At 41.5% G+C, this 10964-nt stretch overlaps 1 protein-coding gene across 1 annotated transcript; it reads left to right on the plus strand.

Moving 5' to 3' along the window:
- Positions 1 to 600: 600 nt before the first annotated feature.
- Positions 601 to 10613, plus strand: LOC100567840 (histone H3.3A). The gene is made up of 4 exons (XM_003216069.4): positions 601 to 746; positions 2672 to 2833; positions 5492 to 5645; positions 9969 to 10613. The coding sequence occupies exons 2-4, from the start codon at positions 2706 to 2708 to the stop codon at positions 10095 to 10097; spliced, it is 411 nt and encodes a 136-aa protein (XP_003216117.1). The 5' UTR covers positions 601 to 746; positions 2672 to 2705; the 3' UTR covers positions 10098 to 10613.
- Positions 10614 to 10964: the final 351 nt, after the last annotated feature.

The following is a 10964-nucleotide window of genomic DNA, read 5'->3' on the forward strand; positions in this document are numbered from 1 at the left end:
ATACCACAAGATATTTACTAAAAGTAAAATACATTTTCACGTGTTTTCCTCATATGCCCCTCGCTGTCCCCCCCCCCCCCACTTCAACGGCTGTAAGATCGAGGAGAATGTGAGCAAACTTTGGTCTTTGACCCGTGGCAGCGCATTCAGACGTGCCAGTAGTTGTCACCACGACACGCGTGCACTCGCTGCGAACTGCCCCGGCCTCCCGCTCGCTCTCAGAGACTCCACTCCCTTCCCCGCGCGAGGACAACCGGGGTCGGTTGAACCTAACAGTTGCCCTCACCTGGAGACGGGCGGACGGACGGTTGGCGACCGTTGAGGGGGAGAGGTTTGGCGACCGTTTAGGCAGCACGCGACGAACCGTTGCCCAAGGGTTCGAACCACTCTTCTCTCTCGCTCCCCCCGGAGGAATAATGGACTGTCCCAAATTTCAGTTAGGAAAGGGAAAAAGCCTCCTTCCTCCTGGGCGCGCGGCATGCCTTTTGTGTTTGTACACACAGAGGTGCTCGAGACGAGATGGAGGGGGCGTGGCCTCGCCTTCCCTCCATTGTGCCCCATTGGTTGCTTTTCCAAGAGGTGTGTGGCTAAGGCGGCAGTGGGCGTGGCTACGCCTCGGGGACAGCCCTCCCGAGTCAGCCATCTTTCAATTGTGCTCTCAGCCGCCGTCGCTTCCAGTAGCAGCAGCAGCGCCTCTTCCTTCTCCTCGCCGCTCTCCTTCCTGTGTGTGAGCCGCGCTCAGTTGGGTGAGTCGCCCCCGTTCCCCCAGCAGAGCGATCCCCAAATCCCTGCCTGTCCTCTCGGGAGGCCGTCGGAGGGCGCCTCATGCCCCCTTTCAAACTTCTGGCGGCCTCCAGCGGGGCGGGAAAGTCCCCTTGGCGCCGCCTGGCCTCCTCTCCCCCCCTTTATCCGCCTCGGGGGGCCCCCTAAACCCCACCACCGCCTTCCCCAGCCCTTGGGCCGCCGTTGTAAGTCTTGGGGCAAGGAAGCGCCGGGGAAGTGAGTCCCAAAGAAGTCGCCTTCTCCTCACAGTTGTTGCTCGGCTTCACCATCTTGTCTCTTTTCTCTGGTCACCGACCATATTTTTTCTCTCCCCACAATAACAAAGAGGGGGGATCATTCTTCCTCCGCCTTTAGCACCCCAAAGCTCGGGATCGGAGCCCAAACTTTTCCAACGCGGATCCCAGAGACTTTAGGCACTTCTGGGGTCACATTTGCTCCCTTTTCCCTCCAGGATTTGGGGCTGCTGTTGTGTTTTATTCCCTCCTCCTCATTCCCCCCCTTCCTTCCTTCCTTCTCTCTCTTTCTGCATTTCGTGGTTGTTTCCATTTTGTTGGGGAGGAGTTTTGCCCGCTAAGAGGCGCCTGGGAGCAAGGTGGCCTCCTTGTAGGGCTAGGAACGGCGCCGAAAAACACACACATCTCTCTCCCCCCGCTTTGAAAAAGTTTATTGCCTTTCTCCCTCTTATGAGAATCTTTCCTTGGTTCTGGATGGTATCAAATCCGATTTATATACATATATATAATCTGACACGATGCCACAAGAATGTGAACGGATATTATTGTTGTTTCAACTTGTTTATTTTATGATCATTTATACTTTTTATCGATGCATTCGATTGTTTACATGATTTTAATACGTTGTATCCCGATTTGGGTCCCGTAATGGAGAAAGGCGGGTTCTGGATGGAATTAAATCCGATTTGTATACACATACATATAATATGACATGATGCCACGAGAATGTGAGCATTTATTGTTGTTGCTTTAACTATTATTTTATGATGTGTTTTACTTCTATGGATTGTTGTTGACATGATTTTAATATGTTGTAAGCCGCTTTGGGTCCCGTGAGAGAGAAAAGCGGGTTCTGGATGGAATTAAATCCGATTTGTATACATACATATATAAGATGCCACGAGATGTGAGCGTTTATTATTGCTTTAACTATATTTTATGATGTGGCATACTTCTATGGATTGTTGTTGACATGATTATAATATCTTGTAAACCGTTTTGGGTCTCGAAGCGGGATATAAAGATTTAGTATTATTATTATTGGAGGTTTGGCTTTGGATGGAAATAAAAGGAGGGAAACCGATGCTCGCTTTGGCGGGAGGCGTTGAAAGCCCGCGCTTTTGCTTCCTAATTTCGAACTGTTTTCAAACCGATTCCTCCCCCCACTTGTCGTTACTCGTTGACGTAAACCGACCCCCTCCCCTATTGTTTTCTGCCATTGATTCTCACTTTCTTCTGCCTTGGATGGAAACCTGCCACTTTCCTCGTTGCATTTAGGGCAGGCATGGGCAAAGTTGGATCCGCCCTCCAGGTGTTTTGGACTTCAACTCCCACCATTCCTCACAGCCTCAGGTCCCTTCCTTTTCCCCCCCAGCCGCTTGAGCGGCTGGGGGGGAAAAGGAAAGGGCCCGAGGCTGTGAGGAATGGTGGGAGTTGAAGTCCAAAACACCTGGAGGGCGGATCCAACTTTGCCCATGCCTGATTTAGGGGCTTCTTTCTCTTCAAATGCATATAAATCTCTATTATTGTGGGTTCCCCCCCCCCCGGAAAGAATTCTATATTTCCCCCCCGTTTTTGGCTGCTTCTCCCATTGGCTGCCTTGTCCCTGTGTGGCGGTGCTGACGGGCAGGGCTGCTCTTCTCGCCGTGCTATAGGTGCTGAGGCGGAGAAGTTGTTGTCCGCTGGAACATGGCTCGTACCAAGCAGACCGCCCGCAAGTCCACCGGCGGCAAGGCGCCCCGGAAGCAGCTCGCCACCAAAGCCGCCCGCAAGAGCGCGCCCTCTACCGGCGGGGTCAAGAAACCGCATCGCTACAGGTACAATTTGAAAAAAAAAAAGAACTATTATGCAGTAGTAGTCTGAAATGTTGCTTTTTTATTTGGTTTTGACTAAATCCTTCATTCTTGATTGAACACACATTGTGTAGGCAAGATCCTTGCCTTTTCTTTCCATTTTGAGCAGTTTTATCTCCCCTCTGTACTAAATTTCAAACCCAACCTTTCTCAAAAGCCATAAAATGGACTGTAATGGTAATCTAGTGCAGGCAGTCCCCAAGTTACAAATAAGATATGTTCTGCACGTTTGTTCTTAAGTTGAATTTGTTTGTAAGTCAGAACAGGTTTGCAGTAGAGTCTCGCTTATCCAGCGTTCTGTATTATCCAACGGAGTCTGCCTTTTAGTAGTTAATGTTTTCAATACATTGGGATGCTGTAAATACAATAACTACATAATGTTACAGAGTATTGAACCGCTTTTTATTTTATTTATTTATTTACAGCATTTATATTCCGCCCTTCTCACCCCGAAGGGGACTCAGGGCGGATCACATTACACATATAGGCAAACATTCAATGCCTTTTTAACATAGAACAAAGACAAGATAAGCATAGGCTTCGAGCGGGCCTCGAACTCATGACCTCCTAGTCAGAGTGATTCATTGCAGCTGATTGCAGCTGGCTTGCTCTCCAGCCTGCGCCACAGCCCGGGCTGTCAATTTGTTGTAAAACATGATGTTTCTGTCAATTTGTTGTAAAACATGATGTTTTGGTGCGTAATTTGTAAAATCAAAGTAATTTGACGTTTAATAGGCTTTTGCTTAATCCCTCCTTATTATCCAACATTTTCGCTTATCCAACATTCTGCCGTCCTGTTTATGTTGGATAAGCAAGACTGTATTGTATTTATTAAGTGTCACTCAAGCCAAAACAATACATTTTTTAGCTTTAGATAGCATAGGGAACAGCACATGCCCCTGTGGTGTTTGTTATGTTGTCTGTGCCCCAGTTCAGAAGGACAAGAGAGATCCTCTCACCTCTGCAGGAGTCTGCCATATACTATGCATCTGTGGACAAGTCTACATAGGGACCACCAAACGCAGCAGCATTGCCCAAACACAAATCAAGGAACATGAAAGGCACTGCAGACTACCTCAACCAGAGAAGTCAGCCATAGCAGAGCACTTAATGAACCAACCTGGACACAGTATATTATTTGATAACAGAAATGCTGGACAACTCTTAACAACCACCATGTCAGGCTACACAGAGAAGCCATTGACATGTGGACAATTTCAACAGGAAGGAGGAAACCATGGAAATAAACAAAATCTGGCTACCAGTATTAAAAAAAACTCTAAAATCAGGACAGTAAATAAAGAACAACACTCTGAAAATGGAAATTCAAGACACGAATTAGTCAGGGCCAGCTAACACCTCCCAACAAAGGATTCCCTCAGGCAGGAAACAACCAGGCTTTGAGGCTGCAAGGCTATTCAGTGCTAATCAAGATGGCCAATTGCAACATTCACACTTTCCTCTAACATACAAGAGTTTTTTTTCTTCCACCCTGAACATTCTTCAGATTTATAAACTCTACTTGCCTAGTTTCCAACAGACCTCACAACGATTGAGGATGCCTGCCAGAGATATGGGCAAAACGTCACGATAGAATGCTTCTGGAACATGGCCATACAGCCAGGAAAACTCACAGCAACCCAGCGATTCCGGCCTTTGACAACACATTGATTTCCACTCCTTCAGGAGTGGATTTCCCTTCCTGGGGGTAGATTTCTCTTGCTTGTTGTTGTCTCACCCCTGTTCCTAACTATGAGTAATTTGTAAGGTGGATGTTTGTAACTCAGAGACTGACTGTACATATTCTCAGTGAAGGGGCACCCATTTGGACTGTTTGATGACTAGATAAATGTAGTTCCTGGATGCTTGAGTGTTACTTTTAATAATAGGCGTAACTTAATAGTATGCCCCACACCATAACCTTTATATATTGAAATATGGCAATGAAGAGAAATGAAAACAAACATAACACAGGTTTATTTTGTTATAAAAATTGCTTTGTGCATGTTTCGTTTTAAAAATTGCCACATTCTACTGTATCTATTTTATTGACTAAATATAGCATGAAATAAAACTCACCATTCCAAGCTATTGTATTAAAAATAAAATTATGGTTCTGATATGCCTAAAGTGTTGTAATAAGGTCTTCTGATCAGTCACGGTGTTGAGGCAAACCTGGTTAATTGGTTTAAAACTTGGCAAGCCTAGTCATTTTATGTTTATTTAAATTAGTTTAGGTCTTTCACGCTTATTAGACGATGTATAATTTGTTGTGCCACTAGAGGGCAGTAATTGTCACAAGATTAGGTTTTACACTTTTTTTGGCCACAAACTAAACTGTATCTTTAGGATAAACTAATGGACATAAGTTGCGAATACTGTAATAACCCCCAACCAAGTCTGATAGTATTCATACCTTCTCAATGAAATGAAATTGAATTTAGAGAACAAATGGACTATTGCTATATTTTCTTTTGTTTAAACTTACTGTGTTCATGTATATCAAAAGTGGCAGTAGTTCAGATAGTCAGTTTCAGTCTTGAATGTTATATATCTAGTTTACTTTCTGAAGCAAATGAGGCAAATATATATATTATCCTTGCTTGTTTGTGTCATTCAAAGGCCAGGTACTGTGGCTCTTCGTGAAATCAGGCGTTATCAGAAGTCGACTGAACTCCTGATCCGCAAACTTCCTTTCCAGCGCCTGGTGCGTGAAATTGCTCAGGACTTCAAAACAGATCTGCGTTTCCAGAGCGCAGCTATTGGTGCTTTGCAGGTAAAAAAAAATCCCTAAAACTTTAGTTGCTCTTCCAAAACAAGGAATCACACTCAGTCCTTGACATATTTAATATTAAGAAGAGAGTTATGGATGTAAATCATATCCTTCTCCTCAAAACTTTTATATGAACTGCATTTCTATAAACTGTGTTTGTGCCCTTTAATTGTTTATTTCATAACTAATGGAAAATTTTCCTCTGTTCGAATAGTTATTCTAAGCTATAGATTAAACATTTAACATACTTCAGCTCAGATTTAAATTCAAGGTAATTTACTATTGTCTTATATAGAGCACTTGTGAGTATAGTTTTACCATCACAAAAGACACCTGGAACCCTTTCTAACAGGCAGCCATGGACTGTATTATGCCAGTTAGTACGTGAGGGAGCATGTGATTGGCTAGTTCCATACTCTCACACTATTGGCTGAGTTGTTTCTATGGTCAGTCAGAATCACCCGTGATTGGTTGGCTTCACAAGCATGCATCCATTTGTTGTAGGTATAGTAATAACTGCCAGTATTTCATTTCCCCCAAGTAATTGCCTTGAGTTTAATTTTGGAAGTTGAAAGGTTAAAATCCAGCAATTTTAATACAAATCTTATGAAGGAGTTACAGGCAAATCCATCAGTGTGCCCTGCATGTCTCCAGTGTATGGCGATCTGATTTTATTTAAATTGGATTAGTGGGTTTGTTTTAAATATGGTATGTATTATGTTATGTAAGAATCTTTAGTTTATTTAATAGTTTCTGACTTTGCCAAATTGCCAGTCGTGAATGCTTATTATGTAGATTTTCTCTTTCTTTATATCAGTAAGAAGAATAGGGAAGCCTGCTTGAAGTCCTGTAAAATATGAAAGGGGGATGTAGATGTGCTTACTTTTCTGTGAAATATATGATTTTTGAATCCTCTAGTATGGTAATAATTGGAGATGGGGGGATGGCATGAAAGGATTTTGGTCTGTTCCAGCAAAGAAAATAGCTATTCAATGTAATACAAGGTTTCTGTTGTTAGGAATAGTGTTTGAATATTGGTTTTAATTTGTGATTTAGCGGTTGTGTCTTCAGTTCTTAGTTACTTCCCCTAAAAGACTAAGTGATATCATCTTTTTTTTACAGCTAGATAACATTGAAAGTTTATGTTTTGACTGTGTTTTTTATCCATTAATTGCTGGTTTTTAAAGAGCTATACATGAAGGATTGCTCCATGGTAGATTTTTTTTTTTTTTCGTGTCAGGAGCAACTGGAGTTGCTTCTGGAGTGAGAGAATTGGCCGTCTGCAAGGACGTTGCCCAGGGGACGGCCGGATGTTTTTTTGATGTTTTTACCATCCTTGTGGGAGGCTTCTCTCATGTCCCCGCATGGAGCTGGAGCTGATAGAGGGAGCTCATCCACACTCTTCCCAGGTGGGATTCGAACCTGGCAGCTTTCAGGTCAGCAACCCAACCTTCAAGTCACTTAGTCCACTACGCCATAGGGACCATATGTTCTGGAATCATTGCAATTTGACATCACTAACTCCCAGGGTTCAGTACTATGGAAACATGGGAATTATCGTTTTAGCTTTTCATGTTATATAGTGCTGATGCCTCACCAAATTTCAACTCTCAAGATTCCATAGCATTAAGTTAAAGCAGTGTCAAACTGCATTACTTCTACAGTGTAGATCAGGCATGGGCAAACTGGTCCTCCTAGTATTTTGGACTTTACTCACACAATTCCTAACAGCCAGGAAGCTGGCTGGGATTTCTGGGAGTTGAAGTCCAACAAATCACCTGGAGAGCGAAAATTTGCCAGTGCCTGGTGTAGATGTACCTTTTGGCAGAGAAGGGGAAGAACCTTGTAAAACTACAACTCCATGGTGACATAGAACTGAGCCATGGTAGTTAAAGCATTTGCAAACTGTTAATTCCACAGTGCAGTTGCAGCATGGCTGGCAAATAGGCACTGATTTGTCCTGGACTCGTAATTGCATTCGAAGTCGCCTGGGGCTAGTAGAATTTGTAGTTCAAAACAACTGAAGAGACCCTCTTGCCTACTCATGCGCAAACAGAACAAACACATCTGTCCTGGGACTTGTACAAGTCCCCCTTTGTATGCTCTGTTCCTTCTGTTTGATGTTACACTGTTAGGTAAAGGTTTTCCCCTGCCGTTAAGTCCAGTCATGTCTGACTCTGGGGGTTGGTGCTCATGTGGCCGGCATGACCATGGAGCGCTGTTACCTTCCCGCCAGAGTGGTACCTATTGATCTACTCACATTGGCATGTTTTCGAACTGCTAGGTTGGCAGGAGCTGGAGCTAACAGCAGCCGGTCCCGCCGCTCCCGGGGATTGAACCTGGGACCTTTCGGTCTCCAGCTCAGTGCTTTAACGCACTTCGCCACCCGTCCCATCTAAAGAGAGAGTTTATCCAGCCAGGGTTTTTAAAAAACTGACCATTGAAATAGGGTGTAATTATAACACAGTAAGATATACATGGTGGGAGAAACAATATAGAACTCTACAAGGCATATGCAGGGTTGACTGGCTTAGTAAAGCATTCAGTAGTCTAGAAGCTAATAGCCTACAAAAACCAAGAGCCTATTAGATGTGTGTTGCATGTTTTTAGACATCTGGCATTACTTGTTCTTGAAGTCCCAAAGCCAACGAATTGGAAAATGATTTACCTCATGCTGGGCTGCCATGTTGTGGCCAATGAGTGCAACCTGGGCTGAAGGGTCAAAATTGTGAAGGTTTCTTGTGTAAGCATTTGCCAGGATGCTGCACAAGTATATGATCTCTTCATTGCCTGGGTTTTTCTTAGCACAACCACAGAGAGGATTGGGGTGAATAATAGAACCCAGATGTCATAGAAAATTTTGCAGATTCATTATAATGGTTGCATTGTTTTTTTTAAAAAAAAAAACCCATAATGCAGCTGTCTAGCATGACAAATGAAGGGAAATTCTGTGCTAATGTATCTGAATTGTGAGGTGAGAGCTTTGAAAATGATAATATTGTGAAGAGCCCATAGGTTTCCTAGACCAGGTCTACACATTTATACAGATTTTTCCATACTTAAAATATGCAAGACAAGGGTAAAATTTGTAGTCCTATGATTGTTTGAAGATAGCAAAGGCAAGTTGAACTAGTGCTGTTTAAGATATTGAAATTGCAGTATCTAACTTTCATGGATCTGTAATATCTGAAAAGTATATAGTACTGAGCTGCGGTTTAGATATTTCACACTAATTGTGCTGCTGATAATACAATATGACACCCATGTCCATGGGAGATACATTCCATGCCCCTAACATGGATAGCTGAAACTGTGGATAATAGCAAACCCTATATTTTGTCTATCTGGGCAGAAATAATACTATACAATCTCACTTGTTGACCTAGAGAAGCCCACAAACATGTTAATGAGAGATAATTTTTGAAAATTGGGTAAGTGAAACCATCGGTAGCAAATCCCACATTGCAGTGCCATGTTGTGAAAGTTTTACATAAGCAGAGAATGGGGAGCCAGCCAGTTATAAAGGTGATATATATTGTTCATATAAATGGTCGGCTTCTAAGTATGGAACTAATATAAGGGCCTTGGATGTGATAGAGATGTGAAGGTCTGGAGAAAAATTAAGGAGGAAAATTTCTGAAGCTTTCCCCCCTAGATAAATAGAACATTGGGAAAAATAATTTTTGTGTATTTTCTTTTAGAAAAATTCACTTCTCCAAAATAATTTCTAAAAGCAATGTATGACAATGTGCATGTAGTTTATCACTGTTGTGTTTACTGCTTTTGGTTTCCCTTTCCCAATTCCTTCAGAGATAACTGAATGCATTATGTCTGCTTGATGTTACAGAGAACTAGAGTAGACCTAAGTAACTTTCTTTGTCTTACTGATATTAATAGTTTATTTTGATTTTATGTTTTTGTCTGCTTTTAATAAACTGGCAAAACCAAAGAGGTTCCTTACAAGTGGACATTATAGCTCCATTTGAAACAAAGAATCACTTTTTTTAAATACAGCAAACAAAAATCTACAGCAGATAAAATTACATATAATATGAAGTGACTTTTAATCTGTAAATGATGTTAACATTGCATGATTTTTAATTTTTCAAAAAAGTTTGAAAAATTCCAGAAAATACCATAATTGGTAAAATTGATTTTATTTGTGGCTTCAAAATTTCCAGAAATTTTGTGGCTATATTCCTGGTTCTTGCTAGTTTCATAAAACAGTTAAGAAAAAGAGAAACATAATAATAAGAGTGTAAATGTAATTGCTTAAAGCTCTGGTTTTTTTATATTTAATATGTTCACGTTCTCTTCTCTTAATAGGAGGCAAGCGAGGCCTACCTGGTTGGCCTGTTTGAGGACACCAACCTGTGTGCTATCCACGCCAAACGTGTCACAATCATGCCAAAAGATATCCAGCTAGCACGCCGCATACGTGGAGAGCGTGCTTAAATTCTACTAAGATGGATTTGTCATTCTCAAAACAAATAAAATCTCTTCTTCCTGTTTATTGGTAGTAATGAACATTAGATTTTTTCCATGGGGTAAAAGGTACCTAAGTATATGGTTGCAAATGGAAAAATAGAGGACAGAATCGGGTATTGGCAAGTTCTTTTTCATTTTCATTTGTGTGTGGATTTTTAATATAAACGTGGGGACATATAAAGCATTATTGCTATCAAAAACCATTTCAGTGAACAAATATCAGCAGTTCAACTTTATAATAATTATAAAATATGCCAGTCAGATTTTTCTGGACAATGCCAGCATTGGATTTTTTAAAAAATGGGTAAAATTTCTTATTGATGGCAACTATATGGTGTCTGTAACATTTTTATCATACAGTAGATTCCATCCATTCACTATACTTTTCTAACTAAGTTGTCCTACATGCAAGTACATGTTTTTAATGTTGTCTGTCTTCTGTGCTGTTCCTGTAAGTTTGCTATTAAAATACATTAAATAACATTTGTTTTCTTTGTCTTAATTTTAACCCTTCCCAATTTTACTGCTAGTTGCCATAAGCTCGACCAGTGGAATAAGAAAGCATAATAAACATACAATGCATTTACATTAAAATATTTAGGGGTGTATGTCATCACATTTTAAAAGATTACACTGGTCAACACACATTTTAGTCCCTCAAATGTTAGACCTATTTCTGTGTATATTTCATTCAAAAATGGTGCCAGGCTTCCCCTATCAGAACTAGTTTTTGAGATATATAACATAAGCCATCTACCTGTTTTCACTTTCTCACCCATAGAAAATCATGATAACCAAAGAACTCCCAAGAACAGGACTGAAAACGAAGACACC

Source organism: Anolis carolinensis, chromosome 1 (assembly GCF_035594765.1).
Source record: "Anolis carolinensis isolate JA03-04 chromosome 1, rAnoCar3.1.pri, whole genome shotgun sequence".
NCBI lineage: Eukaryota > Metazoa > Chordata > Lepidosauria > Squamata > Dactyloidae > Anolis > Anolis carolinensis.

Excerpts from the sequence above, each read along its gene's own strand:
- LOC100567840 (XM_003216069.4), top strand. The coding sequence starts at position 2,706 with ATGGCTCGTACCAAGCAGACCGCCCGCAAGTCCACCGGCGGCAAGGCG. Across the intron at positions 2,834-5,491 it reads AAGAAACCGCATCGCTACAG|GCCAGGTACTGTGGCTCTTC; the intron begins GTACAATTTGAA and ends TGTCATTCAAAG. Across the intron at positions 5,646-9,968 it reads CAGCTATTGGTGCTTTGCAG|GAGGCAAGCGAGGCCTACCT; the intron begins GTAAAAAAAAAT and ends TTCTCTTAATAG.